This window comes from Hippocampus zosterae, chromosome 14, assembly GCF_025434085.1.
Source record: "Hippocampus zosterae strain Florida chromosome 14, ASM2543408v3, whole genome shotgun sequence".
Taxonomy (NCBI): Eukaryota; Metazoa; Chordata; class Actinopteri; order Syngnathiformes; family Syngnathidae; genus Hippocampus; species Hippocampus zosterae.
In genome coordinates this window covers 1,694,478-1,720,342 of record NC_067464.1, presented here as the reverse complement: position 1 = coordinate 1,720,342, position 25,865 = coordinate 1,694,478, and the positions used below count along the sequence as shown (strand labels likewise).

Genomic DNA, 25,865 nt, shown 5'->3' with positions numbered 1-25,865 from the left:
TTTTTTTCCTTCTTTCCATTTTAGTTTTGATAGGATAATTGACGAAAAGTCGCAGGTGAAGTCAAACGCCCCCCCCCCTCCGCGCCCCCTCCACTTCTTTTCTTTTTTTTCTAAATAGGTGCTGAGTGGAGGGTTTGAGGCGTGCTCCTGCTCTGTTGACTTAAGCGCTGGGGACCCGGCCATCAATCACCCCGCCGTGACGGCTCGGGTCGCCCCCGCGCCACCCTTGCACCCCCCCCCCCACTCCCTCGATGTACTTTATCTACCAGGAAATTGCCCTATATTTGACTCTTCTTCTGTACTTTTTTTATTGACTTGTTTCTGCATCGTTTCTTTTGGGAAGAAAAGTTTGAGGATTCCGTGAATACTACGAGCACCAGTCAAGAGGTGAGCAGCGGCATTCTGGAGCAACTGGAGACGCTTCGTGGAGGATTGGCTGGTTGTAAAGTGCCGTGACGGTCATCCAGTTGGGATGTGACCAAGGCATGAATGAGTGTTGACCAGTTCAAGACTTTTGGCTTAAGTTAAGGCGCCTGGGGGGCCCAAGTCCACAGAATGGGATGTACAAGGGCCAATGGAATCAAACACCGTCACGTTTTGTCTTCTTTTCATTGAAATTCAAAAAGATTTATGCCATCCAGGTCTTGATTTCCTCCAGTCCAGAAAGGATAAGTGTAGTTTCACTCGTGTTTAATATAATGAATTCGTAGTGGTGTAAAATGAGAGAATATCGTCACACTCCTGTGAAAGTACTCAAAAGTACTCAAAAGTACTCAAAGGCTAGCTTGGTTACGCTAAAAGAGGTTTTGAATGAATAAACCTACGAGAGGGACACATGTATGTAGTATCATGCATTGGTTGACATAGTAACGAAACATCAGATTAAAATATTCTTGGTATGTTTTTTGTTGTTGTTGTTGTTTTCAGCAAAAAAACACTTTTTACTCCAATTTTGACAAAAGGTCCTCAAAGAAAATAGCCGTCAACGTTTCCAAGCGTCCTGAACTAGTCGCTTTTAATTCATTTGTTTCTGCCTCTGCTTTCTTTTGGAAATTGGGGGGGCGAGCCCTGGGAATCGGTTTTAAATCCTTCCGTTGGACTCCCACCCCCACCCCCACTCTCCAAAACCGCCGCAGCATTTGGAAAGCGGTCCTTTGCAATTATCTTTAATCATATGCGGCCATCCCAATCAGGGCCCGGGCTCTTGTGATCACATTTGCAACGGTTTCAGGTTCTGCCCCCCTTACGCACCGCGGGTATATCCAGCAACAGAAGTGGGGGGGGGGGGGGTTGGTTGGTATGGACCACCTGGACCTATTGTGACCGTTTCTGTCCCTTTTCTCAAAAGTTGACATCAAACTTTCTCCCAAGATTGGGCATTTTTGCGAGGAGAAAATGTGCGTTTCCGGGTGAGTTGCAAAGCGTTTAAGCAGAATTCCCCTTCCAGCCGAAGCGGCCCACCCAGCCTGTGTGAGAGCGGGCCCTTCATTTGTCTTTTCTGTGCTCGGTGGAGGTCTTGTCGTGTTTGCTTCTGCTGTTCCACGCGCCCGTGCTTGTGTAGACGGCTGATAAATTCCCCGGGCAAAAATCACAAATTAAAGGCTCTCGATGAAGGATTTTGACACTCGTTGGTGGATTTTTAGGCCCCCCCTGAGACGTTTCCTAGAGAGGGCAAAACGGAAGATGCGGGTCGGGTTTGAGTGCATCTAATGCTTGGGTCTCCCACGTAGCTGAAATCGGAACCCCCCCCCCCTTTCTCGATGGAAAATGCAACCGTTAGCTGCAATGTTAGCTTGCGTCACGAAGGACTACCCTTCCCACAATCCACCGCAAATCACGAGCGATTGCCGCCGACCGGTCGCGCGCCGGCAGTCGTCGTTTTTTACGGCAATTGTAGTTCAGTCCTTGGCTTTAGAAAACTGGTGACTTTGCAGTTTCCGGACCTGGTTTAATGACTCTATCGGGTTTTACGGACTTGATCGAATCTCCATAAAAATCGGACGAATAAATCGGCGAAAATAAATAAATAAAGCCACAAAAAAAAAAATCATTCAAAAAAACGACATAAAGATTCATGAAGCTTCGCGAAACACTTGAGCCCGTCCGTACAGTAAGCGCAAAGGAAGATCGCGGTGAAAATTGTGAGACTCCTGAAATCGTTGAGGAGGCAACGTCGAGTGTTTCAAATTCATTGAGGCAGTTTTAATCGGAATAAAATACCGCAACCGGTAAAAGTTGTCTCGATTACACACACAAAAGGCTCAGCCAATTTTCCCAAATTGTTTTTTGAGGGTCCGGCATGGACCTCCTGAATTTGTCACAAAAACTAAGCCCTTATACCACCGAGGGTCAAACAATCGCCACTGTTGGCGAAGGTAGAAAAATGCGCGTTTACGTCAGAGTTCGTTCAAAGTCGCAAATGTTCGCGAAGCGTTTGCCAACAGTTTTTGTGATTTTTCTTGTGGCAAGGAAATTGCTAACACTCCAAAAAAATACAGCCTTGAACGAACTTTGATTTGCACGCAGTACAGGGCTACCTCGACTTACGAACTTCATACGAAATTTTCAAGTTACGAAACGCCCCATCAGGAAAATATTGCCTCTAGTTACGAAAGAAATTTCAAGATACAAAAGGTAAAAATAGTTTGGTTTTTTTTCACCTAACGTGGGAAAAGGAAAAATTCGCAAACAGTTGTTAAAACTCCCGAAATGAACAAATCGCCAAAAAGCTGCTTTCGGGAAACTTTGGTACGCATTTGCCATTAAAAAAAAAATTTTTTTCATCGCCGATGAACATTTCGAGACACTTTGCTCGGCCTTCCATGATGATGTCGACGTTCTCGGACCTCGACGGAATGCCGTCTTCTTTCGCCGTCACGGCAGTTGCGTCCATCCGTCTGTTCCGCCGACTTTTGGCTTCGCCGGGCTTGAAAGGCGGCTTTATATCGTCTTTCCATGACCTCAAGCCGCTAACTTCTTTCCCTCGTGCGTACGTGTGTGTGTGTGTGTGTGTGTGTGTGTGTGTGTGTGTGTGTGTGTGCATTATGACTGCTTTCCATGACCTCCAGCCAGGACCCTCCTCGGCGTCCCGCCTGGCTTTCGCAGCGCTTGTTTAGACAACAGTGGCGCACATGTTGGCTGAAATATGGCCGGCGCGCTCGCTTTGCTCGGGTGAATTAAGCTACGGCATCTGTGTGTGTGTGTGTGTGCTTGAGTAGCGCCTCGTTGATTTATCCATATATTTAAATGATTGATTTAGGGGTCGGCCGGTACAGCACTTGTCGAAGCGGCGGGGGGGGCGGCGAGCCCGGCCGGGGCGAAGAAGGGACAGAATTCATATCTCCCGACGCCGTATTTGCTCCAACCCGTCCCACCGGGGTCCCGAAATGAATTCTTCACGAGCCGGGCCCGAAGACGGATGTCTCGAACGACGTACGGATTGCTTTTAAACGCGCTGCCTTTCAAATGAGCGATGAAATGTTGTTTATTATCGTCGCGAGCAATCTGTTTTTGTGCGCACCTCGTCTGCTAAAGGGAGGGGGGGGACGTAGGGAAGGACGCCGTCGGGCCGCCGTCGCGTTGCTGCGGTGGGAGCGTGCGCGAGGCCTTCGGGTGCCAGCGTGTTTTATTGCCCGTCTCGTTATTAAATGGCGCTGCCGGGCCGGGACGTAACATTCAGCCCCCCCCCCCCCCCGCCCTTTTGAAGTGTCTCTCTTTTTGAGGATACGTTACAGTAAAACGTGAATTTCTTTCTTCCACACACCCATTTTTTTTTTTAATTTCCAGCAGTTTTTTTAATGCTTTTTATGTTCCCACAAAAGTTACCGAGACATTGTTGAAAAACTACACGCATATTTTGCCAAACTGCTAAAAGAGGCTAATGCCGTTAGCGCTGCTCGGAAATTTTCCGACGGGTACTGATTGCTTTTATTTTTATTATTATTATTTTTTATTTTTTTGCTGTCCAGTTTACGAGAAAATTTGAATTTGTTGCTGATTTTATGAAACTGAGTGGAATGAAAAATCGAAGCTAGCTCTCAAAATCTGTTTTAACCAATTTTTATGAGTAGCATGGACAAAGCGCAACATTTTCCCACTGGTGCAAATAACTTTTTATGCTATTTATTGGTACAAATGGCAACTAGCACGTCTTTTGTTTTTGTTTTTTTCCAATAAATGTAATTGTGATCGCTCGAGTGAAAACTGGAATGAAAACGGTTGCTAGCTTGATGGTCCAAAAACTACAAAACCATTTTTTTTTGGGACAGAACTTTTGTAGTTAAAAAATGAACTCCCCCCCAAATTTTCTGCAGACGGGATTAATTTTAACAAAGCCATTTTTTGCAGTTGCAAATTTCAATGTTATGCTATTCGTATCACTAGCATATAGCGTATTTTCTGCTAATTTGAAGAAATTCTCATTGGAACAAAAACGGTACTTGTAAAAACTAGCTATGTAAAACTGTTTAATCGATTTCATGAAATTGATCATGCCGACAAGTGCTGATAAAAGAAAATATTCACGTTACTACAAAAGCGAAACAAGTTTTTACTTGCAATGTAAATTTGATAGTCGTGAAAAATTGGAACGAAAACTGACGCTCGCTTCACAAAACACTGCAAAATAAAATTTGACTGTACATTTTTTTTTCTGTGGGGGCTGATTACTCTTTTGCTCTTCATGTCACAAAAAAAAAATTTGAATTTCTTTCTGATTTGATCAAATTGTAACCGGATGCAAACAGTCCTGGTCAAAGCTAGCGCTCACCAACCGGTTTAAGCAATTTTCATGATTTTTGATGATGATTTTTATGTTATTCGTGTTTCCAGAAAAAGTCAATTTTTGCAAAACGGACCCCACAGTTAGCGAACCATTTTTCACAAATCTTTGCTATTTTAAATGTGTGAATCTCCTAAAATATGCCTGACGTTTCACCTTACAAAAAAAAAAAGTAGAAATGTTTTTGAATGAGTCCTTTAAAATCATAACACGCCTAAACGGCAGCTTATGATTCATTTTACCCATTGGGTTGACTTTTGAGAATTGCTTCCCCTTGGGTACCTGGGGAAATTATTTTCATCTATTTGCCATAATCATTTCCTGTTTCGTTACCCCCCCCCCACCCCCCTCCTCCGCCCGCTCGTCTTTTCCGTGCCTCGGCAGCTCCGCCGTCCTCCTTGCGGGCCTCCAGTTTTTGAGGCATAAGCGAATAATTAGCTAATTGCCCCTCTTGATTGAGCTCAATAGGAAACATTTCAATTTAGGGCTAAAAGTGCGCGAGGAGGAAGTCGGCTCTTACGAAGGGAAACATTCCTTGTCATGCAACTGTCAGCCCACACCGGCAGACGGGATTAACTGGATAGTCGCGGAGGAAACGGTGAGGAAGAGAGGGAGTGAATGTCGGACCGTTGGGAATGGTGAGGGCGGGGGGGGGGGGGGGGCTGCGAGAAACGATTGCTGCAATTACAGCGATATTTAAACACGCCTCCCCGCTGATATGATTTCGGAGTCTTTGCTCGGCTGCCTGTTACAAAATTACAGCCTGAGGAACATGCTCAGGAAGAGGGACAGCATCGATCAAAACTGAGCTTTATTTTTCGATTTTTTTTTTTTTTTTTTCCTCCGACGTGGCCTAGGCGGTTGTTCTCTGCGTGTCAGTGGGTGACGAGCGCGCAAAGAATTCAACCAAAATGATTTGCTACTTCTCAGTGAAGTCACGTCAGCGCCGACGCCAAGTGATGTTAGCTAGCTAGCTTCTTAGCTAGTTAGCGGGATCGTATTTCGCCAAGGACTCGAGTTTCGCATGACTTTTTTAGGACTTGACTTACCGGTAAACATTCTACAGGACTTGACGAGTCATTTTGTTCAGTTTGAAAGCTTAATTTGAACATATTTAGCCTTTTTAGAAAGGAAAGGAACAGAAACGTTTTTGTTGTTGTTGTTTTAATGCGCCCACTTTAACACCGACAGTGATGGGAGCATCTCAGAAGATCATTAATTTTGAACGAACGGATTATTGTGGATGACGGCGGTAAAAGTAGGATAGCAATAACGATAAAGACACAACAACGTCGGGCGCGTTCAGAAATACTTTTTGAAACTGCGGTACTCACCGTAATTTGCCATTTTGGAACAACGCGAAATGCAAAGTCCAGTCACTCGGCGAATTGTCTTTGTTGGGCCTTAAACCAGCAGAATTGGAGCGACCGGACCGTGCATGTGCCCTTTTGTTGATCACGTTCGCCGCCAGACCCGTTATGACAGCTCCCCAGCGCTGACTTGATTTAGCCAAGGCAGGACGCACACATCCGCTGTTCTAATTCACTAATTTGTGTTTGTGCATTGGGTGACAATTGTGACAAATGACTGGCCTGGAGTGAAACGCCAAACTCTGAATACCCCCCCTACACGTCCCCCCCCCCGCCCCGCCCGCCTCCCTCGCTTCCTGCTGGACTCGGCCTTCTCACTCAGGTGTGCGCCGCGGAGAAGGGCTAGCATGCCAAATGGGCTGACAGGGGAGGACAAATGTTTGTTTAAACTTGGATTTTTTATTGATGGAAGCTTGAGTGATCATTAAGTGGGCATGGTTTGGCTTCCATGCCCCCCCCACCCCTCCCCCAACCCCACTCCCCCTCCTCCTCCCACTCCGCCTTGATGGGTCTGTTCCGTCCGGGCGATTTTTCATTTTAGGCATATTCTGTCATCCATAAGCGAGTACAGAAGGCCGGGCAGCTGCCGGAGGAACTCGGCTAATTTTACTTACGAGAATTACCGATTTCATTCTCCTATTGAGCCTCCTGCCGCACCCCGTCTAAGCCACTCTCAACCACCCAAGGAAGTGTGCTTATGTTTCTACTTGGAAATAACCTTCTGTCAGACCAGCATGGAATATAGGATATAGTCCTCATATGGAGCGACTTAGCCTCCTGCCGCATCCCATCTAAGCAACTCCTGGCCACCTGGGCGAGCTCAAAGCGAGCTCTGTTCCCTTCCGCGAGAGCGGCAAATAATTTCCGATGTAATCCTCATCTGGAGCAGTTTAGCCTCGTGCCGCATCCCATTTAAGCAACTCCCAGCCACCCAAGAAGCCCCGCGACAACGGGAGGACATAACCTCATCAAGCATTTGAGACGCCTCCACCATCCCGTCTTAGCATCTCCTGGCCACCTAAGCAAGCCCGCTTAATGTCTCTACTTGGGAAGCTTTTCCACTCCGTTCTACAAGAATATTGTATAATTTAGGATGTAATTCCCATCTGGAGCCGTCGATTTGGATTAAGCGGCCCCTGGCAGCCCGTCTACTTCCTCCCCCTGTCAAGAAAGGCTGCAAATGTCTCTCTTTGGAAATGTAGTTCCATTCCCTGACGCAAGACCACCCGGCATGGAATATAAGAATCGTGTCTCTAACCCTATCTCAGTTTGACCTCCTGCCGCATCCCATCTAACCAACTCCCGGCCACCTGGGCAAGCTCAAAGTGAGCTCTGTTCCCTTCCGCGAGAGCGGCAAATAATTTCTGATGTAATCCTCATCTGGAGCAGTTTAGCCTCGTGCCGCATCCCATTTAAGCAACTCCCAGCCACCCAAGAAGGCCCGCGACAACATGGTTGCATTGAGGACATATCCTCATCAAGCATTTGAGACTCCTCCACCATCCCGTCTAAGCATCTCCTGGCCACCTAAGCAAGCCCGCTTAATGTCTCTACTTCGGAAGCTTTTCCACTCTGTTCTACAAGAATATTGTATCATTTAGGATGTAATTCCCATCTGGAGCCGCCGATTTGGATTAAGCGTCCCCTGGCCGCCCGTCTATTTCCTCCCCTGTCAAGAAAAGGCTGCAAATGTCTCTCTTTGGAAATGTAGTTCCATTCCCTGACGCAAGACCGCCCGGCATAGAATATAAGAATCATGTCTCTAACCCTATCTCAGTTTGACCTCCTGCCGCATCCCATCTAAGCAACTCCCGGCCACCTGGGCAAGCTCAAAGTGAGCTCTGTTCCCTGCTGCGAGAGCTGCAAATAATTTCGGATGTAATCCTCATCTGGAGCAGTTTAGCCTCGTGCCGCATCCCATTTAAGCAACTCCCAGCCACCCAAGAAGGCCCGGGACAACGAGGTAACATTGAGGACATATCCTCATCAAGCATTTGAGACTCCTCCCCCATCCCGTCTAAGCATCTCCTGGCCACCTAAGCAAGCCCGCTTAATGTCTCTACTTGGGAAGCTTTTCCACTCCGTTCTACAAGAATATTGTATCATTTAGGATGTAATTCCCATCTGGAGCCGCCGATTTGGATTAAGCGTCCCCTGGCCGCCCGTCTATTTCCTCCCACTGTCAAGAAAGGCTGCAAATGTTTCTCTTTGGAAATGGAGTTCCATTCCCTGACGCAAGACCGCCCGGCATGGAATATTAGAACCGTGTCTCTAACCCTATCGCAATTTGACATCCTTCCACATCCCATCTAAGCAACTCCCAGCCACCCGAGGGAACCCTTCCAATGGTTCCGCTTGGCAATGCGTTCCATTCCCTTTTGGTTACAGCAAGCATCGAATTTAGGATGAAGTGCTCATACGGTGCAGCATAGCCTCCCGCCACATCCCCTCTGAAGCAAGTCGCGGTTGAAAAGCTCTTTGCACCTGTGGCAGGTGTCGCCTCCATTTGAGTTTTCAGGCCCATCCTCGGCAAGGTCGCTCAGCGCGCACCGGGCAAAATCGTTCTTTGTTGTCCTTTGGCCTTCTTTCAAAGTATTTCCACGTGGGCCCTGCGCCGGCCGCCTCTCAGAAGGTAGAAAGGGGGGGGCTCATGTTCGCTCTCTAACTCGTCCCGCTACGAGGTCAATTGCAACCAGTTGGCCGCCAGTCTGCTCCAAAGTAAACATTTGCGGAGAGGCGACTGTACAGGCAGGTAGCTGGGGGGCCTTATCAGCCGCAGGCCCCCCCACCCTCCCCCCCCATACATCCCTGCTTCGTGTGGTCCGAGCTCGTGACATATTGCCTCTCCTTCTCATGTCTGCTCTGGATCATTTAAAATTACCCAACGGTTAGACAAAAACAAGCTCCGTGCGGTAAATACAGTCATCCTCTTTCTGTTTAGTAGATTTTTCTGCAAAACACGTTTTCATTTTTCCAGCCATTTGTTTTTAATATTGCAATTTGCTTTACGGTATGTTTTAAAAAAGTGTCTTTAAATGGGTTTTGGTGTGATTACAGCAGGAAGGAGCTTGAGTTTAAGGATTAAAAACCAGGGCTGGTCAGTACTTTTCCACTGAGGGAGACGTACACAAAAAAAAAAAATGTCTTCCATTTTGATGGAGAAGGCGCCTTAATCATTATATAATTTTTTAACTCTAAAAACTGAAAAAAAATGTATTCTAAATTAAAACCGAAAAAACTTGACTTTCAATTTTTTTAATTTTCATTCGAAATATACATGTAAGCATTTTTCTTAAACATTCAACTAAGTAGCAAAAGTAAAAGTAGCTTGATGTCTTTTTTTTGCACATTTAAATGGAAGAAAAATTTATTTTAATAATTTAAAATATCTTCAGGTTGTGTGTGTTTAAAGCCCGTCGGTAGGAGTGAGTTTTTATATATATATATTTTTTTTAATGTATATTTTTTATATATTTTTTAAAATATATATATATATATATAAATGTATATTTTATATATATATATTTTTAAAATATATATATATATCCCTTTATATATATATATATATATATATATATAGGGATGTGGCGGTAGGAGTGAGTTTTGATATATATATTTTTTTAATGTATATTTTTTATATATTTTTTTAAAAATATATATATAAATATAAATGTATATTTTATATATATATAAATATTAATATATATATTATATTTATATAATATATATATATATATATTTATATAATATATATATATATTTATATATTTAAAAATATATATAGAGAGAAAAATATACTTTTTTTTTTTAATGGTGTCTCTATCGCAGAGCTTCATCTGAAACTTGAATGGAACTCCTGCGCTAAACGTCACTCTCACTGTACTCACAAACAAACGTTTTCTCTCCTTGTGCTAGCTGTTGCCTGTATGGTTTTCATTTGCTTCAGATTCTTTGCAGCAGCAGCAGCAGCGCATCGGGGTTGTGCCAGGCGGGGGCCGGAGAGAGCCCCTTGAGGCCCCGATGGCAAGCGACTCGTTTAACTCGGGGGGGAGCCCGCTGTCTGCGCAGCTCACTTTTGTCTACATTAATCAAAGGCGCATTTCCTCGCGAGGGCTATCAGCGAGGCTAGCTCGTTAGCATAATGAATGCAGAGGTATAGGGGAGGCGGTGGGGGGGGGGGGGGTGCGGGGCAGTCCGGAAAGGAGTTTGTTGTGTCTGAGGAAGAGATTCCCGCAGAGGCTGTACTAGTTTCTTGCTTTTCAACCAAAACGTTTTTTTTTAAAAACTTGCATGAGCGGAATATCAATGGCAAACGGTCAAGAAACTTGAAAGAGGCATGGGCCGTTTTAGCGAATCCAGAATCCAAAACCGTCTTCAAAACAACAAAGGAGTTGATCAGGGCCAAAAAAAGGGGAAAGTTTGACACTGACCAAGTTCAAAGCTATTTGAAGGACAATGCGGGACGGTCTTTGAAGTGCTCTGCGATTGGTTCGATTCATATCGCGTGATATATGGGTGATGCGACGTCTTTGTTTCCACCATGTTTCGAGCGCAGGCCTGCGGTAGCCTTGGTCAATGTTTGGCATTTTGTAAGTGAAGTTTTTGGTCAAATGGTTTATTCTGAGGCCGCAGGCTGATCCAACCACCCAAATTTTGATGCATTTTATGCTTTTGAAAACACTTATCGCGCTTGGATAACGGATTAGCGCATTTACATGGTAAACGCGTCTCTACTTAGGACGTTTTCTCGTGAAGAAATTTCTTCCAGAACCAATTAATTTTGGGAGTTAGAGGTACCACGGTGTTGTGAAATGAAAAAAAAAAATATCCCTTACAGATCATATATTCTGGAACTAAATTCACTCGTGTTTGGGCTAACCGCTAGCCACCATGCTGCAGTCAATTCTCCATTGCTAGCCAAATTTTTGCTAGCCAACATTTTTTTTTTTAAATGAGGAGGAGGCATTCACTTTTTCACTTTCAACCAGACTTCCTCTCATTTCACCCTGGGGGGTGGGCAACGTTTTTTTTTCTTCCCCCCCCCCCCCCCCCCCCAAGAGTGTGGGCTGCTTCTCTAATGGAGTGAAAGCATGCAAGTCAGCTAGCCAGTGGGCGTGTCCATTCATACAGGTGCTTATAATTTGCGGCACGCGATTAATCATTGTTGTGTTTGGCGGTGACATCTTGTTTAACGAATCTGTCCATCTCTGTTGCGGAGGGGGGGGGCGCAGACCGCCCCCCCCCCATTATTACGTCTGCGCGCGCGTATCCAAAAGGCACCGCGCGCCCTCTGAGACGTCGCCGTGATTTAAAGCCTCACAGAAGCCAACAGAGGCGGCCATGTTTTTCCCCTCCGTCCGTGTCCGTGTCCGTGTGTGTGTGTGTGTGTGTGTGTGTGTGTGTGTGTGTGTTTGCTTTGGGTGGAGGGCAACAGGCTGGTCAGCGTGGCTGTAAATCAGAGTCTTCCCTGATGGACGTCCAGCTAATCTGTCCCTAGTGTGTCATTACGCTCAACCTCCCAGATAGCCACAGAGCCTCTCATCTCATCTCTCTCGCTCTCTCTCTTTCACACACACACACACACACACACACACACACAAACACAGATCCACGGTGGGGGCAGCTTTGTGGAAAGACAGTAACACAGACACACATGTTGAACATAAACCGGTCGAACCGGTGTCAAGAGTTCACAGTCAGCATCTGTCTTAGCCCCCCCCCCACCCCCAAAAAAAACCAAAACAAAACAAAAAATGCCCACAAAGCCGGCCTGAGACGTTGGAGCACGTGCAGCGCATGCCACGCAGCTACTCGGGCACGAGCTGGGCTTTTATTCTTTGTTTTGGTTTTCCGGCGTGTCGCGACTCGTCCTCGCCGTCTAGCGTGAGAGAGGCCTCACACGTCGCGATGACATCCCCAAAGGTGCCGTCCGTCTCTGCCGTTTACGAGCCCTGACCAAACTATTTTGAAATAACGTTCGACTAACTTGAAACCGGAGTCGACGTTCTTTTGGTTCGCTGGCAAAATAAAATAAAAAAACAACAATTTCATCCAGCAAGAAGACTTTCCACAGCTATTTTTTTTTAAGAAGGCAAAATTTGTTAACGGGGGCGGCCCGGTAGTCCAGTGGTTAGCACGTCGGCTTCACAGTGCAGAGGTACCGGGTTCGATTCCAGCTCCGGCCTCCCTGTGTGGAGTTTGCATGTTCTCCCCGGGCCTGCGTGGGTTTTCTCCGGGTGCTCCGGTTTCCTCCCACATTCCAAAAATATGCGTGGCAGGCTGATTGAACGCTCTAAATTGTCCCTGGGTGTGAGTGTGAATGGTTGTTCGTCTCTGTGTGCCCTGCGATTGGCTGGCAACCGATTCAGGGTGTCCCCCGCCTACTGCCCGGAGACGGCTGGGATGGGCTCCAGCACCCCCCGCGACCCTCGTGAGGATCAAGCGGCTCGGAAGATGAATGAATGAATGAATTTGTTAACACTCTTCCCAGCTTTTTATGGTATCGCCAGATCAGAAACAAACTGATGTTAGCTATGCTAATTAGCTCTGCCTGCCTAGCATCAGTAAGATTGACTTCCCCAATTGCAGACGGGGGGGCTCACTCGCATCGGTGGTTGCAAAAGATTATTTCAAGTGTACCCGCGGTGGTCGGAAAGAAAATTTTCAATAAAAGTCCTCACTTACATTTTTGTTATTCTGCTGAACATAACTCAAACTATTCACCCATGCGTTTATAGCCTTAGGTTTAGCGTTGCATTACGTCCAGGGACTTGCGGATCCTAAAAAAAAAGTTTTAAATCTGTTCTTTCTGGTGGTCAGTGAAAAGGTTTTGGTCATTTTGGCATTTGCGCTATTCCTGGGAATGCCTCCAGATCCCCCTCGGAGGAGCTGGACCAATTTCACTGGGTCGGGGGAAGGTGCCCTGTTGTTCTCCGCGGCCTGGCCGTGGATAAGCAGAAGAAATATATGTATATATATATAGCCATATATCCCCCCCCCCCAAAAAAAAACGTTTGAGTTTTTTGAGTTGACTTTTGAGAAAAAAATATCCCCAATGCTCAAAAATAAAACGGATCCCCGGCATATTTGGGAAAGGTCGCGACAGGCTGTAATGTATGCGTTTCAGGAAGTTAAGTTGACAAGATGTCAAGTTTTTTTGACATCTTGCCAAAAAAAAACCCCGCCCCCCCCCCCCTTTTTTTTTTTTGATCGTTTTATCAGTCAAACTGGCCGCCCGTCATGATGAATTATTTCAGCTTTTTCCGTAATGCGACACCGAGATAAAAGCGATCGCAGCAAACCGCGCGCAGTTCACTCGGAGTTTGTCCAACGCGGTCACCGTCACCCCCCAAATTACAGGACGAGCGAGTCGTTTCTTTTCCGTGCCGCTGAATTCCGTTAAAGACTTCACTCGGCGTCGCTTTGAATTGCCGTGTTTTTCCTCGCCGCCGCGCCGTGTCGTGACAAGTCTTTTCGAGGCTCCTCCCCCGGAACGCCGGAAAGCAGAGGAGCCATCATCCGATGCCACCGAGTGACTTTAAAAAAAAAAAAATTAAAAATGCGGCTTTACTCGTCTGCTGAAAGTCAATCTGAGCCCAACGAAATCTGGGAATGTTTGCTTGACCTTTTCAGTGTCAACTTGGACCTTGAAAGTCGAGCTGTCATTCATTGCCAGTCGAGCGGTTCCAACTTAAAGTCTTTCTAATGGCCGCTAACGTTGACGGAACACTCCCAAGACTGCGGCGGCAATAATGACTCGTTATAAGCCCATATTTTATTTTTTGTTTGTTTGTTTGTTTTAATTCACATTTATCTTCCATTCCTCGTGCAATCACAATTCAGGAACTGTTCACACCCAAATGAAAGTTTGCCAAACGTGAAATCCAATTCAACTGACGCTAGGCAGTGACCCCCGCGTTCCACTAGAGGGAGCCGCTTACACTTTGGAACTCAAACTTGATTGAAAGTTCTTTGTCGTGCAGTCAAAAGCACAAACCGACGGTTGCGGGTCCTCAATTTTCAACTTCAAGCCCCGCTGCGTATGCAAGTCTTGCTACATGGAGTCAAAGCCCCCCCCCTACCCCCCCCCCCCTCATTCAGGCGTTCTTCATAGCTTCATGCCTTGAAGAAGAAGAAAAAAAAAAACAACCCACGCTCCCGTTCTGGTCGTGCCACCACGACTTGAACGTCACGCTTAGCCAGTAACTCCCACGAGGACGGACCACCATGTCGGATTACGAGACGCATCACTGGAGGATTCTCCCTGCGGTTATTTTCATTTCCATTGATCTTTTTTTGGGGGGGGCGTGCACTTGGGTGGCGTCCCCGACGTTGACGCATCCCGACCTGGCGAGACTTTTGAAATCTGGACCCAAAGGCCCTCCAAACGGGGATCCAGACGCGCTTCTACCATCGGTCCGAGCAGACGGCTTGACGCACCGGGGGCGGGGGCGACTTAAGAGAGAAGGCGTTAACAACTAATTAAACAATTTACAGCCTCACTAAAAGCATTATTGCTGTACGCTCACCATGATGGCCTCTAAAGATCCGCTTTTATGGTCAACCGTGTTGCGGAAAGACTCAAACCATTTTTTGGCGGGGGGGGGGACCTCAACATACCCCAAAACGTACTTGCTTTGTGCAAGCGTGTATATGGCATAGAAGTCGTTTCACATTGTCTAGTTAAATGTATTTTTAATCTGATATCTCAGATTAAAAATCGGAGATTTCAGATTCGGAAAACATGAATTTGAATTTTGGGGGGTGGGGGGGGGGGGCTTGGAACAAATGAGGGCATGTACATGGAAAAGGCGTTTCTACTTACATTTTCTCGTGAAGAAATGTATTCCCGAACCAATTCATTTCATAAGTAGAGGTGCCAGCGTACATCATAAGAGAACGTATGAAAAAGTTTGAGGACCCACACCTGAATTTGAGGACCCACGCGTGAATTTGAAGCAGCCATTTTGAAATTATTCCAGAATTTGCCCCAGGAGGCCCTATTCGGACTGCGAAATTGCAAAGTTTTTTTTTTTTTTTAACATGCTGTCACAATAACCCCCCACCCCCCTGAGCCCCCCCCACCAAAAAAAAAACCAATGCATTTGCAAAATTAATTTTTTAAAAAACCAATTGTTTTTCTTTCATGCTCATCCCCAAACGCCACTGGACACGTTTGGGGTTTTTTTTTTCCTCCTCTTTTTGAAAAACCATCAAATGTGACTTTGCTCATTTCAGTATGATCCTAAAACACGACCGCAGATGAGAAGAACTCAATTGTGTGTCACCCCCCCCCCCCCAAAAAAAATGTAACCCATATGCAGTCAAAGCAGCATTTCTGACACGATGGCATCCCAGCTGCCGTTGCGCAACCAAAACCGGGGGGGACAAACGGCGGGCCGCGTGTGCGCCAGGCTCATTTTGCAGTGATGTGGTCACGCGGCGGTCGACATAATGATAGTGGAAAGCTGGCTTTGTTTATTTATTTGTTTGTTTGTTTATTTGGGAGGGGTCGCGGGCGAGGCTTGGCGCCCGTCGCTCCTTCAGCTCAGGCGGGGGGGGGGGGGACATAATGACTTAAAGATGACACTTGAAAATGAATCGCGTGTTATGATTGTAGCCTTTGGAATGGGTGTGGCTTTTTATGTAAATATTTTTTTTCTGACTAGGTCGGACTCACATGCGGTCGTTTTGACGGAAGGGCGACGACGTCCCAAAGAACACGCAGCTTTTAGGATGTTGACATTTGCTTGACTTTCTTTCATCATTTGCCCTTTTGTGTTTCACCAAAAAAAAAAAAAAAAAAATCTGTACCAGGCCCAACCGAGTTGGCATCACAGGTGTCCCGCAGGGTTTGGAATGAATTTGTTTCCATTTCCATCCTGTTGGGGCCCAAGCGACACGCCACACTTCCTCCCGAGCATCAGTTGCGGGCGTGTTTTGCATCCATTTTGCCCCCTGGGCCGACCGCCTCCGCCGCCACTTCCGCAAGCATTTGCATGCCGCGTCCAAAAAAAAAAAAAATGTGACCACGGGGGTGTTAAGAAAACAGCGACGGTAAAACGGAGGAAGGTACGTACATACAAGGCTGCCTGTCAATCTGTCGTTAGCGTGTCGTTAGCGTGTCGTTAGCATGTCGTTAGCGCATCAGGCTGACCCGGTTGGTCGGGAGCGCCTGGCGCACGCCTACTTTGCGCGTGAGCGCGTAAAACACCTTTTCGTCAGTAATCAGGGTTCATCTGCGCTTTGACAGAGGGGGGGGGTGGCGGGCGGGGGAGGCGGGACATACCCGAGCTGTCTCAGCACGTAGCCGCCGGGCACAAATGGACCGTGACGCGTAACGATAAATCAAAACAGCGGAGACAAACACCCAGCCGATGAAGACGACTCAATTTATCATTGGCAGTGGAATTTGGAGTTTTGTACGTTCAACCCTGGCTATTGGCGGCTTCGAGGACCTAAGGGCACAACCGCGATAGGTTTTATTGATACAGTTAATGATACAGTTGGATCATTTGTAGCCCCCTCAAAATTGAATGATTTGCCCAACCCCACCCCCCACAAAAACAAAAAAAAATCACCTGTAGATTTCTTGTGAATTGACATCATATTATTTCCTCATAAAGGGGAAAAGTTTGAACAAGTTTCCCGAAGGCCGCCCATCTCCGCATTTATGATGGATACCGCGCTGCTGCACTTGACAAATTGGTCGGGTGAGCGACGAGCTTCTTGCGCCTCCGCGTTTGGCATTCCAGGCTCAGCTGCGTTTGGAGACCGAGAAATAACCGAAGGCCCGAGATAGCACCTTGGGGGTCCTCATTTACATCTGGTTGTTTTATTCATTCATTCATTCATTCATTCATGCATCTTCCGAGCCGCTTGATCCTCACTAGGGTCGCGGGGGGTGCTGGAGCCTATCCCAGCCGTCTCCGGGCAGTAGGCGGGTGACACCCTGAATCGGTTGCCAGCCAATCGCAGGCCACACAGAAACGAACAACCATTCGTACTCACACTCACACCTAGGGACAATTTAGAGTGTTCAATCAGCCTGCCACGCATGTTTTTGGAATGTGGGAGGAAACCGGAGCACCCGGAGAAAACCCACGCAGGAGAATATGCAAACTCCACACAGGGAGGCCGGAGCTGGAATCGAACCTCTGCACTGTGAAGCCGACGTGCTAACCACTGGACTACCGGGCCGCCCCTGGTTGTTTTATGAAACATGAAAAGTTGTAAGTGAGAAGACCGGATTGTTTGCAGCAATTGTTGTCATCTGCTTTCGGACTTTTTGTTCAAATTTGATGGGTGTTGTGCCGAATGCTTAAAAGACGGCAAGTCAAAAGTCTTCATAAATGGGAAAAGGACCTTGAAAAAAAAAATCCCAAAATTGAAGGGAGGCGGGTTTTTAAAAAAAATGTCAAAATCGTCATTTGATTTTTCATCAAAATCATGACGGCTTTGACCCTCATCCCCACCAAAAGCAAATTTCAATCTGGTGCCGGTTTACGCGTGAAAAAACAATTCCGGTTGGCTTCCTCTACTGATCGGGGAACCTTCTGCCGAGATCATTTACTGTGCGTACGTGATGGATGACACCCGCTGACATTGTGCAAACGCTTCCTTGAGTGAGTGTGTGCGCTGTTGTGTTTTGTTTTCACTTTTTTTTTTTTTTTTGTGGCCGTGGGAGCAAATTGTGTTACGTGCGCGTTTGTGTGTGCGCGCATTCTCAAGCCAAGCCAACAACCAGTCTAGATAATCATCTCTCGTGATGTATGAGCTCTTTTCTGCTAGGCGACTTATCAGTTTCTCCGGCTAAGTTGCGGGGGCTACCGGCAGGGCTACTCGTAGCTGCTCTTCCACAAACGCGCGCACACGACGAAGCCAGAGGGGAAAAGTGCTTTCGATTGGGGCTCACTTGGAGAAATTCCCTGGTCGGACTTCATCAAAATGGCCGCCACAAACCGAAACGGCCAACGTCATGTTCCGTTTGGAGCGACGGCAGGTCCTAGATGATTATCAACCGTTGCCGCACACAAGTGTAACAATTTTGCTAATTTAGCTTCTGAGCTAGCTTTCATTTGATCGCTTTTGGAATTCACCTCAAATGGTTGGTTCAAACCAAAATGGCCGAAAGACGCCAAAAGGTGATTCACGCGTCGTAAAAACACAAAAATTCAGACACAAAATAAGTGTGTAGATATAAACGAATTTTAAAGAATAAATTGTTTCGACTATTTAAGATTTTTCCAACCAGTTGCTCCATAATAGTGTTTTGTGAAAACAAAGCTAGTTGTGGTCTAGCTAGCTTACACCGGATGTCTTCTGTAATTAAAGTCAACTACACTACAGTTACAATTAAATCAATTAAAGTATTTTGGGACAACCCCAACCCCCCCCCCCCCCCACCCATAATTTGCTCCTCATCATCAATGCTGTATGACTGTAATTTCCGATGTCATAAAAACACGGACCAAAATTGTTAGCCTACTAGCATAGTACGTCCGATTTGAAATTTTTCCAAACACCAGCAAAAGATGTACTCTTTAGCTACTACATCGGTATTTTGTATCGATTTGGTCACAATATGCTGAGAATAACTTTTTGCAGTCGTGCTCTTAGGCTAACGAAATGAATGCTAATACGCAATCCGTCTTTATTTTGAGACTACCTCTTCGAATAAGGCATTTTGGAAAGTTCCATTGAAGTAGGTTCGCCTCTACAATTTCTACGTTCCATTTCCAACCACTAAATGGACAATTCGTGTCCGTTGCTTTGGGGGGTGTCGGGCACTCTGGACTCAAGTATGTCCTAATGGACGTGGCCCAGACGGCGTTGAGCTATTCACACCTTTTCTTTTGGCGTGTGTGTGTGTTTGCAAGACGCAGGATGACAAGCCCTGTCACTTCTATTGTGCTGGACGAACAAAAGAAGCTTCAAATGGCCCAATCACCACGCCCCCCCCCCCCCCCCAACCGCCGCCGCAATGTCACTCACTACGCAGCGTTGACGAGGCGCAGGTGGCGGCTCGGCTTAACGTTAGCCACCCTCGGGAAGAAGGGTTTTGTTTATTTTTATTTTTGTTTGTTTGGTGGGGGGGGGGGGTTCTGTCCGAATATTTGCCGACAGTTCAGCTTTTTCTTACTGCCACTTCGTTCTTGTCTTTGGACATGGAGGAACCCGCCCTTTTTCTGCGGTTGTCTTTGCTCTGTTTGGACAGCAAGGTTGAGCTTGCTAGCTTGTTTGCTTTGCCGCTCTGGCTTGTTTGCAGCCTAGCAAAACAGCGTGTTCCTCATTCAAATAAACGGCGTGCGGCTAAAAGCAACTCGAGGGCGAAAAAAATAAAACATGGCGCTCTTTTTGCGGCCGTCGGGGTAGTTGAACGACAGTGAGCTCATGTCACCCGAAAACTTGTTGACAGTAAGTTGTCGCGTGTCCAAATCGCGTCTCGCCGACGTGGAAACACCTGCGTGCGCTCTACGTGTCAATCCAAGGTCACCGTGGATTTCTGCCGTACGTTTCCTGCTTTTTGACTTGATGCACTCCAGCGCTTTTCGCTTCCAAATTTTGGCTATTTTAGCCAAGCAATTTCTTCTTTCTTCAGACTTTTTTTTTTTCTTGTCAAAGCAAATTTGATTGTTTGAATCTTATCGAGTAAAAAAAAATCAGATTTTTTTTACTTCACTGGCTTTTTTGCTCAAACTATTTTGTCATTTTGCGTCCGTTTGGGGGAAAAAAGAAAATCAACTTTTTCCTTTTTGCGATTTCATTTTTATTTTGACTTAATCACACAAATGTATTTTTGGTAGTTTTTGCTTCCCCCTAAATAGTTAATTAATGTATTCAGTTTGAGGTTTTTTTTTAATACCTGACAAATGTATTTGCTGAATATTCCGAATTTTTTGACTGAAAAATAAACGCAATTTAAACTTTACGACATTAGTATTTTTCTAAAAACAAAAAATATATATATATAAAAAACGCGATTTTTTGGCGAATGACTTTCTCGTGACTTCTTACAAGTTGCACCGCGCCGCTTTTATAAATCTCCAGATGTCGTTTAGACTGAATTGTACGTTCCATATTTGCATGCAGAACACAGCTGGTGACTTTTTTTTGTTTTTTTTTTTTGTCGAAACAAGTCCAACGGAGTCGCATGCTCCTTTGCAAAGATGACAAAAGCAACAACGAGCGTGACGGTTGGCATTTTAAACAGCTCCGACCGTGACGAGCGAGATAAGGTTGCGTGGAAAGTTTGAAGAGTTTAAAACAACAAATGGCTTACCTTCCGTGACCTTTTGGAATGGAGAGCAGCAACAACAACAACAACAACAAAAAACTTCAAAAATTTCCAATTTGAATCCAGATGACGAGCGGTGGGCGGGGTCGAATGACCCGAAAACTTGCTGCAGTGAACAATTTCAAATTTTTTGGCGCAGCTGATGAGGTTACAGAATGAGGTGTAGCTTCTTTGAGTGATGGATATGAGGAACAAACGTTGATTTGCATCAATGTCAATTTCCTCCTTTAAAAAAAAAAAATTTAAAAAAGGAACAACTTTTTATACAAAATTTCCATTAGAACTGATCAATGCACCACAAGGTGTAGTTTCTTGACTGATGATTAAAAAATAAGAATAATCCCGATGACCCATGAGTTCTTGAGTGAACAGTTGCGTGGATTTTCTTTTCCTGAAAACTTGCATCAGTGTCAAAAAAATGTTTTTTTTTTTTAATTTTATTTTGGGGTTTTTTTGTGCCAAGTCCCACAAAAAAAAATCATTTCTAAACCTGAAAAAAAATGTCTCATTTCAGGTCTGGTGGAGATCTGCTTGATGCATCCTCTGGATGTTGTGAAGACGAGGTAAGCCGTCCTGATGTTTTTTTTTTTGTTGTTTTGTTTTGTTTTTGTTTTTTTAAACCTCCCTAGCGCCTTGTCGCCCGAAGTGCGCGGCGGCCAGCCTCACACCCCGGTGTCATAAACAGGTCGTGGGCCACTACTAAAGCTTTATAGTCTTTCATAGGCCTCGCCGAGACCTCTGGCTTCACATCTTAGGCCCCCTGCCCCCTTCACTGCCACTCAGTAAATCCTAGCGCCGCTGTCTGTCATTTACGGCCGCACTTTCTCTCCTGGATAAATTGCTTGGCATGCCTTTAAAAAAAAAAAAAAAAAACGGGGAAAAAAAAATACGCAAAGACGCTTTCACTTTCAAGGCAGCGCCACCGCGCGAATAAAAGCTGATACTTGATCCTCTGAAAGGAGGCTCGTGATTTATGGTGACCCGGGTGGGAAGGTATGAGGGCTTTATTACAGGTAGGTGTAGTTGGGGTCGGAGGGGGCGGCGGGGCCCATTGGTCATCGCGCCGGGTCGAGGGGTGGGGTGGGGGGGGGGGTGGGCAAAGTGCAATGGTTTTATGTTGTGCCGCCACGCTTTTACGCCGTGCACGCGTTTGCGGGGGAAAAAAAAAAATTCAAAATATGTAAATTTTTCGAAAATTCAACCAAAAAATTATTAGAAATTTTTTTGCGTCATATCATGGCAATTTTAATCATTCATTTTTCACGTCGCATTAATAATAATTTGACTTTTTCTCATAATTGTTTGAAAAAAGGAGTTCACCTGATTTCTCATCATGTACAATTCCATTTCATATTTTGACTTTCATTTCTAAAAAAAACTCGACTTTCTCGGAATATCTCACTTTTTTTTTTTTTCTTGAGGCTGGCGCAAACGACAGCTTGCTTTTCGTACGATTGCAACTTTACGCGCACGCGCGAGACACAAACGTCTCCCGAGCAGCTAATTGGGACACGAGGAGACTGAAATCCATTAGCGGGCCCCTTGAAAAAAAAGCAGCGAGTCGCCGCCTCCGCCGCGACTCGGGGGGGGGGGGGGGGGCGCGCAAGCGAGCATGGCTCTTATTAGGCTCCTCCGGCTGCCGCTTTAATGTCCAGCGGGCCAAATGGATCGCCAACTGGACTAAATTTAAACCCCTCCAAAGACACAAAATCAAAGGATAGGAGGAGAGGGGGGGGGGAAGGGAGGGGGTCCTCCCAAAGTGACAAATTATGTTCTCACCCAGCAGCTCCCGTTTGATCGGTTTGACTTTCTTCTAAGGCTGCGACTTCTTGGACTTTGCTTCTAATGCGACGCCTTTTTTCCTCCAGAGTTGGCAATTAGTTTTGGGGTGGGGGGGGGGGGGTTGTCGTTGCTTCTATTTCTCAATGAAATACCTTTTTTAAAAATTTTTTTTATTCTCTCCTCATAATTTTTCGACTTTTTGCTCACTACGTTGCGTCTTCATTTTGCTAATAAATAATTTTAATTTTTTTACTTTTGTAATCTCACTTATTTGGAATGCCAGCGAATACAATTTGATTCTCAAACGATCACTTTTTTCTTTTCTCATAATAATGATGACTATTTTCAACTTTTATTATTCTCTTTCATTTCAACTTGATTCACTTAACGCCGGTTTAGTATGAGGACTCCTTAGTTTTGGTAATATGTCAGAGGCTACCGATACCAGCCACTGATACTTAAAAACAGTAAGAAAAAAAAACTTTTTTTTTCGAGTCATGCCAATATTTTTTTCTCGTAATGTTTATTTATTTATTTTCTCTTTTTTTTTTTTTTTAAACAATCAACATTGACTTGAATCTCAGTTAGTGTACTTTGATTCTGATTGTAGCGACACTTGCCAAAAATCTGCGGCTGTGAATAACAAATGAGCAAAAATTAAAAACAAAAAACCCGACCAGGCACCCTGGCAGCTCGCACGCTAAACAAACATCGATTCGCTCTCCAGGATGACAGACACCTTTGGCAGGCAATCAAATCGTGTTCCTGCAGCGTCGTTCTTTTGTTGCGGATGACCGACGACACGCAAATAGTAGCGCGGCTGATTGCCGTGAGAAGCGCCACCGATATTTTCCGAAATGGAAATGCAGTGTGACACAACAGGAGGCAAATCGTTTGCCTTAAAAACAAGCCCGAACTCGCGTCGGCCATTTTTAGTTTACATTTTCAAACCATGATTCAGAAACGGGACATGGTTTCAAATTATTACGATTCACTTCCTGGTTTGGTCCATAACATGTCGGGGGGAAAAAAAATTGCAAACAAATTGACCGAATTTGATTAAAAATATATATACATAGTGGGCGGCCCGGTAGTCCAGTGGTTAGCACCTCGGCTTCACAGTGCAGAGGTACCGGGTTCGATTCCAGCTCCGGCCTCCCTGCGTGGAGTTTGCATGTTCTCCCCGGGCCTGCGTGGGTTTTCTCCGGGTGCTCCGGTTTCCTCCCACATTCCAAAAACATGCATGGCAGGCTGATTGAACACTCTAAATTGTCCCAAGGTGTGAGTGTGAGTGCGAATGGTTGTTCGTTTCTGTGTGCCCTGCGATTGGCTGGCGACCGGTTCAGGGTGTCCCCCGCCTACAGCCCGAAGACAGCTGGGATAGGCTCCAGCACCCCCCGCGACCCTAGTGAGGATCAAGTGGTTAGGAAGATGAATGAATGAATGAATAAAACAAACACCACGAAAATATCCGTTTGCTTTCACGGAGGACCACAGAAATCTAAAACTTTTTCTAAAGACATTCATCGATTAATTGACTAATCGACTGCCGATTAATCGTTGCTTAATTAATTGTCGCTTCTCAACAAAAAATCGACAAACACAGACTTTGAATTTTTTAGTTCGTTATTTTCTGGGGGTGTGCGTCGTTGATACTCGATGCAATATCCATCGATCGATGACGTCCTTTTTATTTTCTTACGTTTGTCCGACTTCCTGTGTAAGTTTTTTCCTTCCCGACCGCCAGACTTGCGGATTCTCTTTGAGCCTCGCTCCGGAACATAATCGGCCTCAAAATGTCAATGTAGCATAGTTCACACGAGCTAAACCCTTAATTGGCTCTGGCCCTGCAGAAATGTTGGGGTACACGAAAGGGGGTTGGTGGGGGGTTGGGGGGGGGGGGGTCTTGGGTCAGACGGTGAGACCAGTTACAGCTTTTCATTAACCTGGAAAGCACCTAGTTACATGGTTCATGGGCTGGTCTCAGCTCACTTGGAGGTAACAAAGGGTGTCGGGCGGCACTTTCCGCAGGGGGGCCGCGCGCTGGGGGCGCCGGCATCTGACTCTGATCAGGTGGCCCGCGCTCATTAGAGAGCAATCCCTTTACCCACCCCCGCCCTGCCCCCAAACTCCCCCCCCCCCCTCTTTTGTGTAGAGATCCGGTTCTACAGAGCGCCCGCCCGCACCCGCGCGAGCGCCGCCAACGACTTCCGCCTTCCTCGTGTTTTGCGCAGCGCCGAAAAACTGCAACGTTCCTTTTTAAATAAACAAATCGATGCCAATTGGCAAAAAATTCACATAGAACAGCGAACGCATGCTCCTGAGGTCCGCCACGAAGAGCAAAGAAAGTATTTTTGAGGGGTGGGGAGATGGCGGGGGGGGGCTCCCAAAATGTTGATATTGCCTCTAGTAATTGTTTATTCATTCATTCATTCGTCTTCCTAACCGCTTGATCCTCACTAGGGTCGCGGGGGTGCTGGATCCTATCCCAGCTGTCTCCGGGCAGTAGGCGGGGGACACCCTGAATCGGTTGCCAGCCAATCGCAGGGCACACAGAGACGAACAACCATCCGCGCTCACACTCACACCTAGGACAATTTAGAGCGTCCAATCAGCCTGCCATGCATATTTTTGGAATGTGGGAGGAAACCGGAGCACCCGTAGAAAACCCACGCAGGCCCGGGGAGAACATGCAAACTCCACACAGGGAGGCCGGAGCTGGAATCGAACCCGGTACTTCTGCACTGTGAAGCCGACGTGCTAACCACTGGACTACCGGGCCGCCTAGTAATTGTTTAAAATTTTAAAATTTTAAATTTTAAAATTTGTTTTGCAACTTTGATTCATAAGGCACATAATTTCCGTATCGAATCTACAGGCACAGCAACAAATGTATTCTGCGTGTCACTTATGCATTGCTGCCATTATCTTTGCTCCATTTTTTTTTTTTTTTTTTGTCGTAAATAAATAATTGTCTGAACCGAATACACGCAACTCCTAAGACAGTTCTTTAACGTCGACTCGTACGAACTTTCAGCTGTAACCACGGCCCAAAAAAATTCAAGAAGCAACCGACGTGTCAAGATATGCCCCCCCGCCCCCCGGATCAGACTGCGTGCCAACGCTCCATTGCGTCAAAAACAACAAAAACAACAACAATCAGGCGTCTCTGCTACCAAATCGGTGACAGTGAATTACGTGAGACTTTGTAACTTTTAAACGGGAAAGTTGTCTGCCCGATAACATGGCTAAAATCAGATCCGGGCATTCGGTGTAGCATACGACCGTATTCCGTAACTGCCACGGCTTTTAGGAAAATGCCGTCAGCGTCATAAGGTGACGCGAGAGTTGTGATGCTTATGGATGGTATTAAAAAAATGCAATTGCGGTTCGGTGGGCCAGTGGTTGGCGCGTCGACCTCACAGTGCAGAAGGTTACCGGGTTCAGTTCCAGCTCTGGACTGCCCCGTACGCATTGTTGCATCCCATGCCCTGCCCGGCTCCCAAAAGTAATTCATCTCACCCCTAAAATATCTCATAATTCAAGCAGCCCCCCCAAAAAAATGCGTTTTGGCCGCACCTGAATCCGTGGGCTTGACTTGCAGTCCGAGCACCGCAGATTGAAGACCGTGACAACA

General features: G+C 46.0%; 1 protein-coding gene across 1 annotated transcript in view; it reads left to right on the top strand.

The window, feature by feature from the left end:
• The window catches only part of slc25a21 (solute carrier family 25 member 21), a 71,552-nt gene that overhangs the window by 26,945 nt on the left and 18,742 nt on the right, over nucleotides 1-25,865 (top strand). Inside the window, exon 3 of the mRNA XM_052085597.1 lies at nucleotides 20,961-21,009. Within this exon, the coding sequence (XP_051941557.1) occupies nucleotides 20,961-21,009 (49 nt within the window). The remainder of the gene's footprint in view (nucleotides 1-20,960; nucleotides 21,010-25,865) is intronic.